We start from the raw sequence: 20,430 nt of genomic DNA, 5'->3' as shown, positions 1-20,430 counted from the left end.
GAGGTGGGAGCCGAGGGGGCGTGGCCGTGCCCAGGCCTGGGTGTGAAGCCAATGGCCGTCAGCAGACGTCAGTAGAGTATGGCATGACGTCTGGCGGCGCAGGCTGAACGTCGGAAGCCATTTTGGCTGCCACCTACCTGAAGCGATGTCTGCCTTTGGTCACGACAAGGCCTGGATGGAGGCCGGAGGCTTTGGCCTGGAGGCTGCTGAAAGAACCGAATACCATCTCTGTGCAAATCTAAACTCTTATTCCTGGGAGAGCCGAGCGGTGCGGGTCTGGGTTGGGCTTTGGGGACAGTGAGGTGTAATTGGAATGAAATGGGGTGGGGCATTCTCTGGGGAACCGAGTTCCTCCTTGTTGGGAAAGGTTGGAGTGGGAGGAGGGAGGGCTCATAGAAACTTTGGGGGGAGAAACGGCACCGAGGGCAACGATTGGCCTGCTTAACTCCCTCACAGTAGGGAAGACATCCGTCATCACCCGCTTCATGTACAACAGCTTCGGCTGCGCCTGCCAGGTAAGCCCACCACCGAGTCATATGGTACATTTTTGTCGCTCTTCTTGGCGGACTCACCTGGAGATTCTCCTCCTCAAAGTTATGTATTATAAGCATTGGGAAGTGGAGCCAGGACAACTTCTTGAAGGGTCATTCTCCACTTTGGGTTCTAAGACTGCCTCATATTGGGAATAGAGGGAATGCTGGAGTGTATCTCACTTTCTTTTGCAGGCAACTGTTGGAATTGACTTCTTGTCTAAGACCATGTACTTGGAGGACCAAATAGTGAGTGTTAACTCTCATACCACAAACCCTACACTTCAACCCCTTAGGCCTATTCATCACAGTTGGGTAGCACCATCAAAAAAACTGAAGCCTCTTCAAATTACCAAGCCCTATGATGTTTCTTGTTCTGTCTGCCTTCATCTAATCTCCAACTGTAACATAAACTCCAAGAGACCTTGAATCCTTAAATCTGCTGTGCTATAGGGTCTTCCTGAATCAAAACAGTATATTGAAATTGGTTGGACCTGTCCTAGGACTGTAGGCCACTTGGTTTGAGGCTATAGCAGCCACTTCTCAGGGATCCACTCTCCCCGACCTTTTGTATTCTGCCTTTATTAGGTTTGAGCTTTTTAAAAAGGCTAGTTTCTTTTCTACCTTTCCCCATCTTCTTCCTGAATATTTGTTTTATGCAGGTTCAGCTGCAGCTATGGGACACAGCTGGCCAGGAGCGCTTTCACAGCCTAATTCCTAGCTACATTCGTGATTCAACTATTGCAGTGGTTGTCTATGACATCACAAGTGGGTGTTATGCAATGTTTTATTTCAAAAGGGGATTATAAAGGGATTGATAGGGAGATTGATAAAATTAGCAGAGAGGAAGTGTTCTCTCCAAATCTCTCCTAAATGTTTCAACACTCTGCAACATACTCTCTTGCAGACATCAGTTCTTTTAAGGAGACAGATAAGTGGGTAGAGTATGTACGAGCAGAAAGAGGTGACGATGTTGTCATCATGTTGGTGGGTAACAAGATTGATTTGGATAACAAAAGGTAAAGTATAACTACAATTTCTTCTGGCATACCTAAAATTCAGTCTCTATGGGGAGGGTCAACTGTGCTCTATTTACTTGGGGAGGAGTTACCTTAGTCTCCTCTGCCCACTACCAGCACTGCAGGAGAGGAAGGACAGGGGGGCGTCCCATCAGGGCACAAGGATATGTGGGGGGTATAGGAGAGAGTCCCCACCCTGTAATCAGACGAGTCATGGGTTTAAGCCTTCTAGAGTTCCTGGCCCTAGGTAAGCATCATTACACCTCAGAAGAATCTATCCATATCCAATAACTCTGGCCCTTTTCATCATTTCTGATTCGTCCAGACAAGTCACTGCAGAAGAGGGTGAAGAAAAATCCAGAAACCTCAATGTGATGTTTATTGAGACCAGTGCCAAAACCGGTTACAACGTGAAAAGGTAATACTTGTTTCTTTCTATAATACTTTAACTGCACTCTGTCTGTAGCTACTACCACTGTTTACTCTTTTTTTTTTTTTTTTTTTTTTTTTTTTTTTGAGGCGGAGTCTCGCTCTGTTGCCCGGGCTGGAGTGCAGTGGCGGATCTCAGCTCACTGCAAGCTCCGCCTCCCGGGTTTACGCCATTCTCCTGCCTCAGCCTCCCCAGTAGCTGGGACTACAGGCGCCCGCCACCTCGCCCGCTAGTTTTTGTATTTTTAGTAGAGACGGGGTTTCACCGTGTTAGGCAGGATGGTCTTGATCTCCTGACCTCGTGATCCGCCCGTCTCGGCCTCCCAAAGTGCTGGGATTACAGGCTTGAGCCACCGCGCCCGGCCTGTTTACTCTTTTGGATAACCTTGGCTTATCTTTTGTGGGGTGGGGGTCAAGGTTCATCTCCCCATCATGTATCTCAAAGGCCCTGAATTATTCCAGCCTCTGAACCTGACCTTTTTTTTCCCTTTTTTTTTTTTGGTCACCATTCACACACACACAGCTGTTCCGGCGTGTGGTTTCTGCTCTTCTTTCCACAAGGACTTTACCTCCACCAAAAGAGGGGAGTATCCTTTTTCCTAGCTTTGCTGGGGTAGGGAGTATACAAGTAGAGAAGGTAAGTTTCCTTTGCTGAGTTGATGCCTGAGTGGTACTTAAGGGGAAAATGGGACTAACTTTAGCCCAAAGTAGTTCGTTGGTTTGCCTTTAGGTGAGAGGGATTGTAAGATCAGAATTCCTCTTCTACATCTCCTAGAAGCTGACCCTGGGTGTTGAGATTTGACTCCAGTCACCTCACTGTATTAGCTTCCTTAACACACACTTCAGCAGTTGAAATCGAACTGGAATCCTTCGAGGAGTCAGGCAACAGAAGCTATTGTTCCCGTTGACAGCTTAGGCTTTCTCTGCCTCATTTGATGGAGTTCTTACATTTGGGGTTGCCATGCCAGTTCTCCTCCCCACCTCGTTTTATGATACATGGCCACTTACTCTCTTCCAATTCCTAGGCTTGGGGTAAAAACAGAACCCCTGAAAGTGCTATCATTTTTTCCCGACTGCATCTCACAGCTACTGGGTGGAAGCTTCTTGCAGCACCTGGGAATTCTACCTTACCTTCTCTGATGGCTAAAAGACATCTGTAGAGAATACAGTTCTATAGCAGCTGACATACTTCAAAGGCCAATACAATTCATTCTCCACTGTTTGTTGTTGTTTACGTACACCCTCAATAAATGGTTCTTTAACCTAAGGCTGTTACTGCTTGTGCTTTCTCCACACTATACCTATATTTCCACAATGCAATTATCTCATGTTGGTGCCCTAACATAGAACCAATCCAAGTATCTCAAGTGAGAACCAACTTAGGGCAGGAGGGTTTTTGCCTCTTAGGCCCATGGCACCTGGCTGGGACTTTTTACCATGTTTTTCATACTTCTTAGATACATTTTTTAAGACCTGCTAACCACAGGGAGAGTCTTGGACCTCAACATTCAGCCAAGTCACCTAACATACCTTTATGGAAGTAACCAAGCTACTATTTTCTTTCTTTTGTGGCCAATGTGGGGCAGGGGGTCAGCAAAAAGGAGCACAGAACAGGATTTCCCAGGAAGCATAGAGAGAGCTACATTAATTCTACCTCCAGCTCTGCTCTCAAGGGATGTTGCCACCTAATAATAGCACTGAGGCTCTAGAAGAGGTATGTCAGTAGAGCTAGGGTGGGATATATAGGAAGAACCAGACCTTCCTCATACAGTATAGTACTACTATTTAGAACAATGTTTCCTACATTTGAAGACTTATTTACTTATTTCCTTTGCTTCTGTAAAAATCCAGATTTCCAGATTCCACCTCAGACTAACAGAATCATTGTCCAGTAGACAGGTCTATAAATATATTTAAATTCCCCAGGATTCTTTCAAGGCAAATTCTGGGACTTCATCATAGGGGTACATCACCCCACGCCACAGTAGAAAACTTTTTTTTTTTTTTCCTTTGAGACAGTCACTCTGTCAGCCAGGCTGGAGTGCAGTGGCACCATCTTGGCTCACTGCAACCTCCACCTCCAGGGTTCAAATAATCCTCCTGCCTCAGCCTCCCGAGTAGCTGGGATTACAGGCAGTGTGCTACCACGCCCATCTGATTTTTGTATTTTTAGTAGAGATGGGGTTGCACCTTGTTGGCCAGGCTGGTCTCGAACTCCTGGCCTCAAGCTATCCGCCCGCCTTGGCCTCCCAAAGTGGTGGGATTACAGGCATAAGCCACCGCACCCGCCTCACACTAGAAAACTTTCAATTCCAAATCGGTATTTTGAACATGTCAGTGGCGATGGCATAGGCGTGACCAGGAATCCTGTAATGGTGGATTGGTAACTAAAGATCTAGGAACGTGGCAGAATGTTATTTGGGGCTGGGGTGAAGAAAAGGGAGAAGTCAGCAGTTAGTACTACTCAACTTACAAGTTGGAAACTGTGAACCAATTTCTTACTGCTGCCTCAGAAAAGAAATGCATCTAAGCCCCTTCCTTAGTTTATGCTCCAGATCAAAGAATGTGGGAAAGAAGAGAGAATTATATTAATACTGTCCCCCGCAGAGAAATGTTCAAAGCTCCTAGGGGAACGGGCAGTTTCTTTCAGTGCCCCTCACTCTGTGCCATTCCTTAGTTATACTGTGGTTAAAATTCCTCAGCCTCCCTAATGTTCTGGTCAGACATCATAGGTAGTTGCGAGGTAGGTATAGTGTTGCTCTGTTCCTTCCAGTGGCTCCTCTCTTTGGAAGAGCTTTTTCTTCCCTCGATAGCATTTTACATCCAATCGGTAACATTCAAAAGCCACACCAATATTTCTTCAGCATTGTGTTTTACTTTTTGGGGGAGAGGCTAGGAGGAGGAAGGGGTGAAAACAGGGTCTCTTTGGAGTCTCAAAAGTGTATGAATCCTCTGGTAGTACAAGGATGGGATAAGATGGTCAGGGAAGTCAGATGGAAAATCCCCAAGATTCTTTTTGCTACTGATTTCTATAATTAAAATGTGACATATATAAGGGACTAGTACATGGTATTCAATAAATGTCAGCTGTCTTTCCTAACTAGGTTCCTCACAGGCTAGGTTATGCCTAGATATCATCCTCCTTTCAGGGAATGAAGCTCACCTAGAAAACCAGGGAACTAAAAGTGCAATACAGTTTGGGTAATGCAGTTGGTTAGCTGTCTCCCCATCCTCCCAACTCACTATTCCAGGGAGGGGCTGAAAATAGAAGTGGCTCTCCTGAAGTCTAGTTAGCATGTCATGGCAGAGTCCACATGAAGGGCTGTGGGCTGCAACTTTCTAGTGCACAGTCCTCTCTTTTTGGCGATGATAATCTGAAGGAAAGAAGAAGAAAAGGAGGAACAGAGCAGGTTATCTTCACACTTGAGCTCCCGATTCCCTATCCCCAACTTGTAGGGCCTCTAGTTATCAGTATTTAAAGAGTTCTTACTTAGGGCCCTGTCAGGAAAGTGAAAAAAGTGGCACTTACTATAGGGAAAGAAGCGGACACGCATGCTGATTTCACGAGCTGTCTTCAGGATCTCAACAGCCTGGAAGGAACACAGCAGCTTGTACAAATGAAGAGATATGACCCAAGACAGAATCATAACATGGGGAAAGAGATTTGCCACTCCAACCTCTGTATCACTAATAGCTGCTTCCGCTGGTACTTTCCCCAGGAGAGGTGCTTACTTCTCTTTTTTTTTTTTTTGAGACAGGGTCTTGCTGTGTTGCCTGGGATGGTCTTAAATTCCTGGGCTCACATGATCCTCCCGCCTCAGCCTCCTAAGTAGCTGGGATTACAGGCGTGTATCACAGTGCCCAGCAAAATGCTTTCTTATTAAGTTACAGATCAGGCCACTCCTGTCCAATATGTCCTATTTGAGATGGCTTCTTGCAGCACCACAGCCCGAGTACTGTGCTTACCTTGCTGTGCTCAATATCTTGGAAATCCACATCATTCACAGCTAGAACTTGGTCCCCTTCCTGAAGTCCTGCTCTATGTGCATCAGAGTCAGGAATTACCTGTTGGTAAAGAGAGAATACATGTGATTGGGATGCGATAATTGCAGAAGACTGTCAGTGAAATTCGGTGCTATTCAAATGTAAGGTGTTATTGTTTTTCTGTGATAATCTATGCAGACAGATGGCCTGCCAAATGAAAAGTTTAAAGTGGGAAAGGAGGTGTCTCCATTATACCCCTTCTATGAATCCAATGAGTCATCCTCTCAGCCTTTGGGACATTAGGGTTCTGCAATCTGTTAATTTAACAAAGGGAAGTAACTATCCATATTGCCTACTGGGCATAAATACCTTGGAGATGAAGATGCCTAACTGGGAGGCCTTTCCTCCTCGGATGTTAAATCCCAACTGTAAGACAAGAGCACAGAATGGGGGCTCAATAGAGACCACAAACACAAGAACAACTAGTAGCATCATTGTGCAATAGCTCAGCCTGTGTGTCCCTGAGAGGAAAGTCAGAAGTTGTAGAAGTGTTATCTCAGCTTTTCTGTCCACAAGAAGGAAAGTTTCCTCACATCTGCACCTGCTTTCCAATCCATCCCCCCAACACTGCCAACTTCTGGTATGGATGAATCTAGCCTGGAATAAGGTTTCATAAGTTCACCTGAGCTCCAGGAGGCTTCTTCAGTGTGATGGTTCGGGGCAGAAACTGGGTCAACTCATTGTTGTAGTCTGGGTGGTGCACCCTCTGCAAGACACAGCAACACCAGAAATTTTACCAGTCTTACTTCACACCTACCTTCATTTGGATCACTAATGAATCACCCTGAAGTCAGGAAAAGGAAAGGTCATAGACTTAATTTAAGTAGAACAGATAACACTGACTAAATGAGTAGATGGACAGCATTGGGACAGCCCAGTAGCTCCCCATTTCTTCACTTTTTTTTTTTTTTGAGATGGAATTTTGCTCTTGTTGCCCAGGCTGGAGTGCAATGGCTCAATCTCGGCTCACCGCAACCTCCGCCTCCCAGATTCAAGCGATTCTCCTGCCTCAGCCTCCCTAGTAGCTGGGATTACAGGCATGTGCCACCGCGCCCGACTAATTTTGTATTTTTAGTAGAGACGGGGTTTCTCCATGTTCGTCAGGCTGGTCTCGAACTCCCAACCTCATGTGATCTGCCTGCCTCGGCCTCCCAAAGTGCTGGGATTACAGACATGAGCCACCGCGCCTGGCCTTCGCCTCTTAACAGTATGGAAAGGAAGGCTCCAAATTTCCAGAATTAACCGGTGTGAATAGACCCCAGCAGGAGGCTTCCACAGAGAAGTTCCCAATGGGTCCTGTTGCTCAGAATCCAGCTTCTGGGTCTTCTGGCTGCAAGTGCTAAGATGCACTCTCCATGTCGCCTTCTAACCCTGCCATCCTACCTTTCATGCATCATCTCATGCCCAGGGGGAAAAAATCTCCTACTCAGGAATACAGATGGTTCCCACCTCATGAGGAGGAATCCATGCTGGAGGATTCTCATAGGCAGGCAAGAAACCACCGGGTAGTCATCATAAGGAATCCGGCTGTCCATCTCGGGCAAGGCCCTGGAAGAGTGAATCAGAACAGACAAAAAGTGGTTCAAAAGGGAGAACAGCCCAGCAAGTTTCAGAAAGCAGCTCTAACTCATTCCAAGGCAGTCAGTCTACGGGCACAGCCCACATCTAGGTGTTAAGGTTGGAGGAGAGCAGGAAGGAAGAAGAAAACTCTTAACTTAGCTAAACATCTTCTGGATGCCAAGCAACCTGCCAGGTACTCTAGAAAGAGGACCCTATTTTTCACAACAATCCTGCAAAACAGATGTTACCGTCTTAAATCTGGAGAAGAGGAAATCAGGGTCGAGTCTAAAAAGATCTACTTTCGAAGCCCAAGCGAGTGTTAACTATCCGCAAGGACTCGGGGCAAGGCACCGCCCCACATTTCCTAGATGTGATTAGTAATGTAGGGTCCCCAGATCGACCCTTCCTTCACCTGACCAGCCACCTCCCACGTCCCCGCCCCACATTCTGCCTGAGTCCCGCGCTCTTGGCCGCAAAAACGCCGCACCACCTCACCAGTGGGCAGTCCACAGCGACCTCAAGCTCCGCTCACCGCCAATTCAGCCTGGGAACCGGAAGCGGATGCTCCGCAGGGTCGAAAAGAGGCCGGGCCAGGGTGCGACAAACTGACCCTCCCCTTCCCACCGCGCCGGCCTGCGCGCGCCGACGTGCGCGCTCCGCCCTCGGCATTCCGCACTGCAATTGGTTGGCGTCTCCGGGACGGATTTGAAACTTGGCGGTTAAAGCTCCGTCTGGGACAGGGCGGCGGGAGACCCAGGGAGAACGGGGAAGGGACATTTAGTTTGGTGAGTTACGGGGGCACACCTTAGCTCAGAACTTGTTTTTTCCCGGTACCGTAGGGCTTTGGTTCTTTGTCGCTGTCCCCGTTGGAGTTTTTTCTTTGCCTTTCAGACGCGCGTGCACTCTCTTTAGAGTGCAGGGCTGACGGACGGTCCAGCCCTGGCCAAGTCCTGGAGAGTGAATCTCCCAAGGCAGTGTTCCCGCTGAGAAGGGTCGGAACCGAGGAGGACGCCCTCCCACCCCTGCTGACCTGCTAACATTCATCAGCGAGGCTTCTTTTTCCCCCTCGGAGAGACGGTGCTGAGATAGGATCATGAAGGAAGAGGTGAAGGGAATTCCTGTAAGAGTGGCGCTGCGTTGTCGCCCTCTGGTCCCCAAAGAGATTAGCGAGGGCTGCCAGATGTGCCTTTCCTTCGTGCCCGGAGAGCCTCAGGTGCGTAGCAGAGTCCAGAGCCTGTGTCTGAACAGCTGGGGCCAAATGGTAACGAGGGGTGTGGTCTTGCCTTTCGTTTCTTCCCTTACGCCTTGTCCCTTGCCTTCTCTAGGTGGTGGTTGGTACAGATAAATCCTTCACCTACGATTTTGTGTTTGATCCCTCTACTGAACAGGAAGAAGTCTTCAACACAGCAGTGGCGCCACTCATAAAAGGTGTATTTAAAGGTGAGGCGATTTGATTCCTCGATCATAGCATATATATTCCTCGAGCATATACGATGTGCCAAGCACTGTGCTTGGGCACTGCAAATACAGGACGGATGAATCATGATACATGCCTTCGAAAAGCCCTTAGCCTAATAACATTTGTGAAAGTCTCTCTACCCTTGAAGCTAGTTTTATTCTGTATTTGTTCTATGTGGTTCTGTTCATCTTTGACTTGTATATGTTTGTGTTTATCCTGGAACTTCATTAGATTATAAACTCTGTGGTGGTTGCTGAAGGTGGTAAGTGTGCCAGCCTACTTGAGTCTCAGGCACTGCAAAGCTTATTGAGGGATTCAGGTGATAAACAATATAGCTTCGAGGCCCTGAAGGAGTTCAAAGTCCAGGGAATAGGCATGAAGATAGATGATTACATAAATAATTTTGAATATATAAAAATTTTTAAATTTTTTGTACTTACCTTTTAGAAGAAAAATTTTTCAAGTTAAAAATATACAACAGAGTCAGTCCTATAGAAGTAGCTCTGCTCTCATACAAAGTGGTATGAAAAACAAAAGGATGACTCTAACTCAGCTTGGGGAATTTGGGGTGAATTTCACAGAGTGGGAAAACTTTGAGATAGGTCTTGAATAATGAGTATAATTCTTTTAGCTGGAGAAGGGGAGTTCCTAAAGCCTCTGAATACTATGACCAGTTAATAATCTTTATTGCGGAAGCTAAGTCTTTAATGCTGTTGAAGACCATAGCAGGGTTCTAAAGAAGGGAGCAGTGCCTGAGAGATGTCTAATTATTCTAATACGGTGGTTATTCAAGATTCAAAACAGAGGTTCATTTAAAAGAAGTAGAATCATGGCATGCTAGTGCCTTAAAGTTGAAAGAGACATTTGTGTATCATCTAGTTTGTTTTTCATCCAAAGAAAAATGCATTCTAACAATATCTGTTAGGTGAACTGCCAGCGTCTAAAATTTTTTTGACAGGGAGCTCACTGACTCACAGGTAGTCCAGTTGAGATTTGGGTTTTGGACAAGTCTAATTATGTTATAAAGATCTTTATATTGAGATGAAATTTGCTTCCTGGTAAGTTCTATCCGGTGATGTTAGTTCATCCCTTTAGAAGCCTTCTTCCAGGCAACAGCTATTCACATATTTTTTCATGTTTTTTTGTTTAATGATTGGCTCAAGGAACATTGAAATTTTGTTTCAAAATTTTAAGATATTAATGCAATAATTTTAAACGTATAGAATGTTGCAAGAACAGCATAAAAAACATTTTTTCCCTGAACCATTTGAGATGAGTTGTTGGCCTGATACCTCCCATACTTTAGTGTATATTTCCTACAAAAAAGGACTTTCTTCTAACTTACCAGAATACAACCATCAAAACAATAAAATTTGCACTGCTACATTACTACCATCTATTCCTGAAACCCCATTGAAGTTTCACCAATTGTCCCAGTAAATATTTTGTGGCAAAAAGATCTAGTTCAAAATCACATTGTTTTATTTAGTTTTGCTGTCTGTTTAGTCTCCATTCTAAAACAGTTCTTTAGTCTTTTTTTTGGCTTTTATGATTTTGACATTCTTTAGTCTTTTTTTGACTTTTATGATTTTGACACTTTAAAGATTACAGGCCAATTATTTTGTAAACCGTTTTTCAATATTGTTTTGTCTGGTGTTTACTTATGATTAGATTCAAGTTGTGTATCTTTTAGCAGGAATATCACAGAAGTGGTGCTGTTTTCTTCTCACTGAAGCCTATTGGGCAGCACATGATTTTGATTTATTCTGTTACTACTGATGTTCATTTTGATCATTTGATTAAGGTGTTAATCTGCTGGGCTTCTCCACTATAAAGTTAATCTTTTTCCTTTTTACATACAGTATTTGGAAGACCGTTAAATGTTTCTATCTAATTCTCTTCTCTTTAATTATCCCCGCCTTTCCTTTAGCCATTCCTAAAACAATATGGTTTTCAGACCCTTCACTATCTGGTCAGATTCCTCAGGCTATCCCTCCACAGCTTAGTAAGAGCACCACAGTTCTACTTTTATATTCTTAACTTGGGAAACTGATAGAATTAAATTATGTTCTTTAAAGGCAACATAAAGTAGAAAGTGATTCCAATATACATGTGTTTGCTTAACATTGCCCTCGGTTGCAAAAACAAAGCCAATATTTTTTATAGTCAGCTCAACAGCACCCTCTTGTACTCTGAACTCCTGGTACCACAGAGCCCTGAATATTTTGTAAAAACTACTAAAACCTCGTTTCCCAAGTTATTGCTATCTACATATATCTGTGGTATTGCAGAAAATTAAGAAGTGTTATTCTCTTGCCCCATAGTCATGCCAGCTACTACCAGCGATCTATTACAGTGAAAATCTCAATTTAGCATCTTCTTATGATCTTTCATTAGACCAACAAGTTCTTTCAAAACTTCAAAGTTTTCATTTAGATTAAAACATTGTTTCAAAGTTTAAAGGGTTTTTTCCTTCAGACTGCAAAATTATCTTGGTAAATAGCAGATAACAGCTTTGACATAAATATGATGATCATTTAACAGAGAAAGCTTGCTTTGTGTTCCTTGACAACATGTCTGCCACACTAATAAGGGACAGACTTTCCTAAGGTCATTATTTTTTTCACCTTGAAGTACATTTGGATTTGTAGTTCCTTTTAGGTGCCATGCTTATAGTTTTAGAAGCTACTACCGTACAATTAAGTAGCAAGTTATAATCATGCATCAGTTAATGACAGGGATACCTTCTGAGAAGTGCATTATGAGGCGGTTTTGTCATTGTATGAACATCGTAGAGTGCATGTATACAAACCTAGATAGTATAGCCTCCTATACACCTGAGCCTACTGTTCCTAGGCTACAAACCTGCAAAGCATGTTACTGTACTGAATACTGTAGGCAGTTGTAACACCGTGGAAAATATTTGTGATCTAAACGTAGAAAAGGTGAAGTAAAAATACAATATGAAAGGTAAAAGCTGGTACACCTGTATAGGACACTTACCGTGAATGGAGCTTGCAGGACTGGAAGTTGCTCTGAGTGTGTCAGTGATGAGTGGTGAGTGAATGTAAGAGCCTAAGACGTTATTGTATACTACTGTGGGCTTTATAAACACTGGATACTTAGGTTACACTAAATTTATTAAACATTTTTTCTCTCTTCAATAATAAATTAACCTTAGCTGCTTATAACTTTTTTACTTTATAAACTTTAATTTTTTAAATCTTTTTGACTTATTTGTAATAATGCTTAGCTTTAAACACGAATACATTGCACAGCTGAATAAACATTTTCACCCTTTGCATCTTTATTCTGTATGCTTTTTTCTTTTTTTAAAAAAATATTTTTTTTTACTTTTTAAACTTTTTGTTTAAGACCCAAACATACACATTAGCCTAGGCCCACCCAGGGCCAGGATCTTCAATATCACTGTCTTCCACCTCCACGTCTTGTCCTACTGGAAAGTCTTCAGGGACACTAACATCCATAGAGCTGTCATTTCCTATGACAACAATATCTTCTTCTGGAATACTTCCTGAAGGACCTGCCTGAGGCTGTTTTACAGTTAACTTTATTTATCATAAGTAGAAGGAGTATACTCTTAAAATGATAAAAAGTATGGTATAGTATACTAAACACATAAACTAGTAACAATCATTTATTATTATAAAGCATTACATACTGTACATAGTTAGATGTGCTATACTTTTATATGACCTGCAGTGGAGTAGGTTTCTTTACCCCAGCATCAACACAAACATGTAACATGTTGCACTGCAGTGTTATAATGGCTAAGTCAATAAGCAACAGGAATTTTTCACCATCGTAAATACATTCCACATGATTGAAATGCTATTATATGGCACACGACTGTAACATTTGAAGTTAAAGTGAGAATAACCTATCTATTGTCTAATTGTTTCTTTATAAAATCTTGCTACAATTGTTTATCTTCCTCTAGCTTCAATCCAAACTTTGAATTTATGGGATAAAACGAAAATGCCCACCAGGCGTGGTCGCTCAAACCTGTAATCTCAGCATTATGGGAGGCTGAGGTGGGCAGATCACTTGAGGTCAGGAGTTCGAGACCAGCCTGGCCAACATGGCGAAACTCGTCTCTACCAAAAAATACAAAAAATATTAGCTGGGCGTAGTGGCGCGTGCGTGTAGTCCTAGCTACCCTGGAGGCTCAGGTGGGAGGATCACTTGGGCCTGGGAGGCGGAGCTGTGATTGCACACACTGCGCTCCAGGCTGGGTGACAGAGTGAGACCTTGTCTCAAAAAAATGGGGAGAGGGAATGCTGAGTAACTAGTAATTTGGATTATCTGACAAGAGAAAATATAAAAACTAATCTACAAAATAAACATTTTTACCAGAACTAAGCCCAAACAGAAATACACTTTTTATTGAAACTGAGTCTCCCTCGGTGGCCCAGGCTGAAGTGCAGTGGCACGATCTCGGTTCACTGTAACCTCCACCTCCTGGGTTCAAGCAATTCTCCTGCCTCAGCCTCCCCAGTAGCTGGGACCACAGGCACCACCATTACACCCAGCTAATTTTTGTGTTTTTAGTACAGACAGGGTTTCGCCATGTTGGCCAGGCTGGTTTCAAACTCTGACCTCAAGTGATCTGCCTGCCTTGGCCACCCAAAGTGCTGGGATTAAAGACGTGAGCCATCACGCCTGGCCAATAAACTCAAACAGAAACATACTTTATGGGTCTTTCTGCAGACAGTACTGATAACATAAGTGATAACGAAAAAGCCTCTGTTCAATAGTGCCTTCTATTTAATAATTTAAAAAATACAAATGGGGGAAAAGAAAACACAAAATATTTACCATCTTTTGGCTTGGTGCGGTGGCTCACACCTGTAATCCCAGCACTTTGGGAGGCTGAGCTGAGCAGATCACAAGGTCAGGAGATCAACACCATCCTGGCTAACACGGTGAAACCCCATCTCTACTAAAAATACAAAAAATTAGCTGAGCATGGTGGTGTGCGCCTATAATCCCAGCTACTTGGGAGGCCAAGGCAGGAGAATTGCTTGAACTGGGAGGTGGAGGTTGCAGTGAGCTGAGGTCGCGCCACTGCACTCCAGCCTGGGCGACAGAGCGAGACTCCATCTCAAAAAAAAAAAAAAAATTTACCATCCTGTTTCTCAGAGATAAGCATCAAAATGTTATAATGCATATACTTTTGATCTTTTCCTGTCCATACACTGATATTTAACAATTATTTTTAAGCTGCTTTTTTCAGTTAACTATATTGTGAACATCTTTGAATAAATGATTCTTTTTTTTTTTGAGATGGGGTCTCACTCTGTCACCTAAGCTGGAGTGCAGTGGCTTGACCAAGGCTCACTGTAACCTCTGCCTCCCAGGGTCAGGTGATTCTCCTGCGTCAGCCTCCAAAGTAGCTGGGATTGTAGGCACCCGCCACCATGCCCTGCTAATTTTTATATTTTTAGTAGAGACGGGATTTCACCATGTTGCCCAGTTTAATGTTAAACTCCTGAGCTAAAGCAGTCTACTTGCCTCAGCCTCCCAAAGTGCTGGGATTACAGGCATGAGTCACGGAACCCGGCTCCTGAATGGATGAGTCTTTATCAATTCTCAATAAAAGCAAAGGACATATATCACATTGAATTATGCTTAAATGATGATGTTTCTGTAAGGAGCCTGATAATATGGTCCAGATGCATTCTGAGAGTTCAGATATAAAGTAGATGCTTTCGTTGACTGTAAAAAACAATGTTGTTTCCTTTTCAGATAAATACCGTTAATCAAGAAAATACATGCCAGAATCCTTTCTTTTCCTTTAATTTCTGTAATTAAAATTGCTTAAGGTAGAAAGACAGAATTTTCAAGCTCCAAATGACTTTTGACAGTGGCTTGGCCACCTTCATTTAGTCAGTCGTATCTTTAAGTGTTCGATTTCCTAGCTTCTAAGGGCTTTCACTAGGGGGACACATTTTAGGGTTGGGTTTTGGTTTTGTTTTGTTTGTTTGTTTTTTGCTTATTTTGAGTAGTGCCAAGGTCATAGTACCCACAGAACTTTTCTTTGTGTCTGCCATTCTTAAGAGACTGTATTAAGAGAGCAATCTCAATTTCATTACAAATAATTGCTGAAGGAAATGGAGTATATTGATTAGATGAAAATGTTTAAACACCACTATGCGTGTGACATCTATTTTGCCAGGATATAATGCAACGGTCCTGGCCTATGGGCAGACTGGCTCTGGAAAAACCTATTCGATGGGAGGTGCATACACTGCAGAGCAAGAGAATGAACCAACAGTTGGGGTTATTCCTAGGGTAATACAACTGCTCTTCAAAGAAATTGATAAAAAGAGTGACTTTGAATTTACTCTGAAAGTGTCTTACTTAGAGGTAAGCAATTTACTTTTAATTATTCTGAATTCGAAATTGTCTGTGGGTCGAAAAATAAATCCAAATCAGGTTTTTCCTGACATGACTCAAATTAGTAAGTTGCATTTTAATGAATTGATAGAGAAAACTTACTGACTCAGTTGGATCTGGCTCCCACCCAATTCTTTCCTTGGTGTTAGAATAGTCTGTTTAATTTGATTGTTGGAGGAATTGGCATTGCCATATACAAGGATGATAGGAATTCTTTTTTTTTTTTTTGAGACGGAGTCTCACTCTGTCGCCCAGGCTAGAGTACAGTGGCGCGATCTCAGCTCACTGCAAGCTCCACCTCCCGGGTTCATGCCATTCTCCTGCCTCAGCCTCCCGAGTAGCTGGGACTACGAGTCCCCACTAATTTTTTGTATTTTTAGTAGAGACGGGGTTTCACTGTGTTAGCCAGGGTGGTCTTGATCTCCTGACCTCATCATCCGCCTGCCTCGGCCTCCCAAAGTGCTCAGATTACAGGCATGAGCCACCGTGCCCAGCAGATAGGAATTCTTTAATTTCAGTTTGGCCTCTGTTACTGATTACCTGTAGAGTCTGCAGAAGAGTGTTTGATTTCCCTTTACTGTTTGAGACTTAAATGATAATGCTGTTGCCTCATGAAGAATGTTATAAAAACCAGCTGAAATATTGAGCTGTATAAGTGGTGATAGAATGTGTAAACAGATATTTATTGAGAACCTACCATGTGCCAGGCCCAATTCTGGGCACTTGGGTATATGAGGTACTTGGTATATATCAGTGAACAAAACAAAAATTCTAGCCCTTATGGGAGTTTGTGTTCTAGTGTATATTAGTATAGTTGTAGACTGGCCAATTATATCTAACTTCATAACACCAAAAACACATGTTTAGGGAACTGATGGCTTCTGGGAAGCTAGCTAGTTGGTTCCATAGCAGTGATGTCTTATCCTTTAGGGGGTAATAATTAAACGTATATAATTTAAGCATGCAATTATAAATTGTATGCAAATACTTTATCCTGAAGTTCAATCTCAACATGCTAACAGGTAAAGAGATGTAGAACTGGAAGACAGGGGATTACATCATTAAGATTAGCCTTCTTGGTCAGGCCTGGTGGTTCATGCCTGTAATCCCAGCACTTTGGGAGGCCAGGGCGGGAGGATCACTTCAACCCAGGGGTCTGAGACCAGCCTCGGCAACATAGTGAGACCTTGTCTCTACAAAAAATTTAAAGATTAGCCAGGTGAGGTGGTGCACGCCTGCAGTCCCAGCTGCTCAGGAGGCCGAGGCAGGGTGGAAGGATTGCTTGAGCCCCAGAGTGAGACCTTAAAGGCAGTTTTTAATTCTATTTATTTATTTATTTTGAGAAAGGGTCCCACTTTCTCACAGGTTGGAGTGCAGTGGCAGAATCATAGCTCAATGCGGCCTCCAGCTCCTGCTCAAGTGATCCTCCCACCCCACCTCAGCCTTCCAAGCAGCTAGGACTACAAGCGCGTGCCACTTTGCCTGGCTAATTTTTAAATTTTTGTAGAGACGAGGTCTCACTATGTTGCCCAGGCTGGTGATGGACCCCTGGGCTCAAGTGATCCTCCCATTTTGGCTTCCCAAAGTGCTGGGTTTATAGGCGTGAGTGACTGTGCTCAGCTAGATTAGCCTTCTCAAGTCTCTTGATTAACCTAGTTGTGGCCAGCATAATTGAGTATCAAAATAACTCCAGATCATGATATGTTAAATAATAGCAATAGCTGTAATAGCAAACAAATGTAGTGCTTATATGTGCTAAACACTGCTCTAAATACTTACAATTCTGTTTCCTATTGAAATATTAGCTACCACTTCTTCCTTTTCCATCCACCCCCATCTATGTACCTGTTATTCACATTTTAACAAAATGGGTTAATGTAATGCTATGATGATGCCATCAAAGAACTGAATTTGTGTTGCCATGTAACTTTTCATGTGTCTGCTGTTCCTAAGAGACTCTGTCTTAAGAGAGAGGATGTGGAGAAATAGGAACACTTTTACACTGTTGATGGGATTGTAAACTAGTTCAACCATTGTGGGAGACAGTGTGGCGATTTTTTTTTTTTTTTTTTTTTTTGAGACGGAGTCTTGCAGTCGCCCAGGCTGGAGTGCAGTGGCCGGATCTCAGCTCACTGCAAGCTCCGCCTCCCGGGTTTACGCCATTCTCCTGCCTCAGCCTCCCGAGTAGCTGGACTACAGGCGCCTGCCAACTCGCCGGCTAGTTTTTTCTATTTTTTAGTAGAGACGGGGTTTCGCCGTGTTAGCCAGGATGGTCTCGATCTCCTGACCTCGCGATCCACCCGTCTCGGCCTCCCAAAGTGCTGGATTACAGGCTTCTAGAACTAGAAATACCATTTGACCCAGCCATCCCATTACTGGGTATATACCCAAGGTTTATAAATCATGCTGCTATAAAGACACATGCACACGTATGTTATTGCGGCACTATTCACAATAGCAAAGACTTGGAACCAACCCAAATGTCCATCAATGATAGACTGGATTAAGAAAATGTGGCACATATACACCATGGAATACTATGCAGCCATAAAAAAGGATGAGTTCATGTCCTTTGTAGGGACATGGATGAAGCTGGAAACCATTATTCTGAGCAAACTATCGCAAGGACAAAAAACCAGATACTGCACGTTCTCACTCATAGGTGGGAATTGAACAATGAGAACACTTGGACATAGGAAGGAGAACATCACACACCGGGGCCTGTCGTGGGGTGGGGCGAGCGGGAAGGGATAGCATTAGGAGATATACCTAATGTAAATGATGAGTTAATGGGTGCAGCATACCAACATGGCACATGTATACATATGTAATAAACCTGCATGTTGTGCACATGTACCATAGAACTTAAAGTATAATAATAATAAAAAGCAATCTCAATTTTGCTACAAGTGATATGTGAATTCATTCTTATAAAACATCAAGTGATTACCTATAGGGTTACAGTCCTTTTCTTAATTCTACAAGTAATACATGTTCATTATGAACAATTTTTAACTGTAGAAAGTCACAAATAATTTTTAAATTACCTATGATCTCACCACCCAGAGATTACCACTGTTAACATCTTGTTTTTGCCACTTTATTTTCAACAATATCAGATTTACAATGAAGAAATTTTGGATCTTCTATGCCCATCTCGTGAGAAAGCTCAAATAAATATACGGGAGGATCCTAAGGAAGGCATAAAGGTGTGTTTGTCTCTCATTTGATGTTATTAAAAAATTTTGGCAATTATAATACTAAAGTTCACATGCCTTTTATCTGCCACTGTGGTTTTAAATGACTACTATCATCTGAGTCAGATTTTGTGTGGTCCTAAGTCCCTTTGTTAATCTAAAATTTCTAGATGGGAGCTCTTGTGGGGAAGCAAGGAAGGACTCACATTCAGTTTTATCACCTTCCTGTTACCTAGAGGAATGCTAGTATCAACTAAATATTATTTACAGAGTTCTAAGGCTGAGCAGTCCAGTATGTTAGCCACTAGCCACAAGTGGCTATTTAAATTTAAACAAATTAAAATTGAATAAAATTTTAAAATTCAGTTCCTCAGGCACACTAGCCACATATCAAGTGCTCGATAGCTACATATGGCTAGTGGTAACCATATTGGAGAGCACAGATAGATGCAGAACATATTCATGTATTTTCTTCTGGGTGGTTGTTAGCCAGCTACTAATGCATGGATATGATTGAACATATCGATATCCAATAGAAAATTCTATTGGACAGCACTGTAATAGACATTGTGCTGGGCTTTGGGATGATATTTAAAAATTGAAAAGTTAAACAATATATAATTTTTTTTTTTTTTTTTTTTGAGACGGAGTCTCGCTCTGCCGCCCAGGCTGGAGTGCTGTGGCCGGATCTCAGCTCACTGCAAGCTCCGCCTCCTGGGTTTAAGCCATTCTCCTGCCTCAGCCTCCTGAGTTGCTGGGACTACAGGCGCCCGTCACCGCGCCCGGCTAGTTTTTTGTATTTTTTAGTAGAGACAGGGTTTCACCGTGTTAGCCAGGATGGTCTCGATCTCCTGACCTCGTGATCCGCCCGTCTCGGCCTCCCAAAGTGCTGGGATTACAGGCTTGAGCCACCGCGCCCGGCCTAACAATATATAATTTTTAAAACATGTAAGTATCATAGGAAGAAGAGATAGCTTATTGGAGAATCTTCTGTTAGATGGTATAGATGCAAGATGAGGAGCTAGAACTGAACAGAAAAAGTGAGGCAAAAATGAGAGTTTACTATGTGGGAGTGAGCCAAATCCAGAAGTCAGTGTTGAAAACAGGCAGAGCTTGAGTATTCAGGAGTGGGAAAATCAGGCTGGAAGTAGATGAGACTAGGTAGTACTTTGAGAAAACTTGAATAATATCTTACTCCTCCTTCCCTTCTTCCCTTGCACAAAGAAAAAAAAAGAAAGTTGAAGATTTGGGGTACCAGTGAGGGGCAGGTGCTTGTGCTGCTGATTTTTTTTTTCTGGGGCATTAAGTTGTTAGCCAGCTACTAATGCAAGGTTTAAAGGATCAGCCCTGATGAGCTTGGAATATACAAAGATGATTTGGATAGTGAGGATAAGAAATGTGGACAAAATACATGCTATTGTACTGAGCCAGCACTTGACCCTGTTTCAAGATCTTTTATGTGCCCCATGTTAAGGCAGGAATTAAGTCCTAAGAGTTGTTTGAGGTGAGATTTGCAATACAGGGAAGTATAAGTTCCTGACACAAATTGGTAAGGACGAGTTTGTAAACACTCTTCAGATGAGATGGATAGGCTTTAAATAAGTAGAGAAAATAAACAAGGATATTCTTATGGTAAGGAATAGCTTTAGCAGGAAAGCAGAAAATATACACCTGAGGGTGATAAGACTACACAAGTCTGTCTGGATTAGAGGATTTGGGCTGAGAAGTAACAGGGGATATGTTAGGACCAGATTATGAAGCCGGGCTAAAGA

At 43.0% G+C, this 20,430-nt stretch overlaps 3 protein-coding genes across 3 annotated transcripts in view; 2 read left to right on the top strand and 1 right to left on the bottom strand.

The window, feature by feature from the left end:
• Window positions 1-74: 74 nt before the first annotated feature.
• RAB41 (RAB41, member RAS oncogene family) lies at window positions 75-1,971 on the top strand. The gene is given in 7 exon segments (XM_033201611.1): window positions 75-221; window positions 224-268; window positions 457-515; window positions 726-779; window positions 1,193-1,298; window positions 1,438-1,549; window positions 1,875-1,971. Coding segments are annotated over 7 exon segments (549 nt in total). The 5' UTR covers window positions 75-145.
• A 2,862-nt stretch (window positions 1,972-4,833) lies between these two features.
• PDZD11 (PDZ domain containing 11) lies at window positions 4,834-7,572 on the bottom strand. Its single transcript, XM_033200828.1, is given in 7 exon segments — window positions 4,834-5,352; window positions 5,508-5,568; window positions 5,945-6,043; window positions 6,332-6,388; window positions 6,645-6,728; window positions 7,472-7,521; window positions 7,524-7,572. Coding segments are annotated over 7 exon segments (420 nt in total). The 5' UTR covers window positions 7,558-7,572; the 3' UTR covers window positions 4,834-5,317.
• Window positions 7,573-8,672: 1,100 nt separating this feature from the next.
• The window catches only part of LOC117077743 (chromosome-associated kinesin KIF4A), an 84,695-nt gene continuing 72,937 nt past the window's right edge, over window positions 8,673-20,430 (top strand). Inside the window, exons 1-4 of the mRNA XM_033201389.1 lie at window positions 8,673-8,795; window positions 8,908-9,022; window positions 15,241-15,431; window positions 18,581-18,670. Coding sequence (XP_033057280.1) covers window positions 8,676-8,795; window positions 8,908-9,022; window positions 15,241-15,431; window positions 18,581-18,670 — 516 coding nt within the window. The 5' untranslated portion in view covers window positions 8,673-8,675. The remainder of the gene's footprint in view (window positions 8,796-8,907; window positions 9,023-15,240; window positions 15,432-18,580; window positions 18,671-20,430) is intronic.

The sequence above is a fragment of the Trachypithecus francoisi genome, unplaced genomic scaffold (genome assembly GCF_009764315.1).
Source record: "Trachypithecus francoisi isolate TF-2019V2 unplaced genomic scaffold, Tfra_2.0 Lachesis_group6, whole genome shotgun sequence".
In the NCBI taxonomy this organism is placed as follows: domain Eukaryota; kingdom Metazoa; phylum Chordata; class Mammalia; order Primates; family Cercopithecidae; genus Trachypithecus; species Trachypithecus francoisi.
Note: the sequence above shows the minus strand (reverse complement) of the source record. Positions and strands in the feature narration are given on the sequence as shown.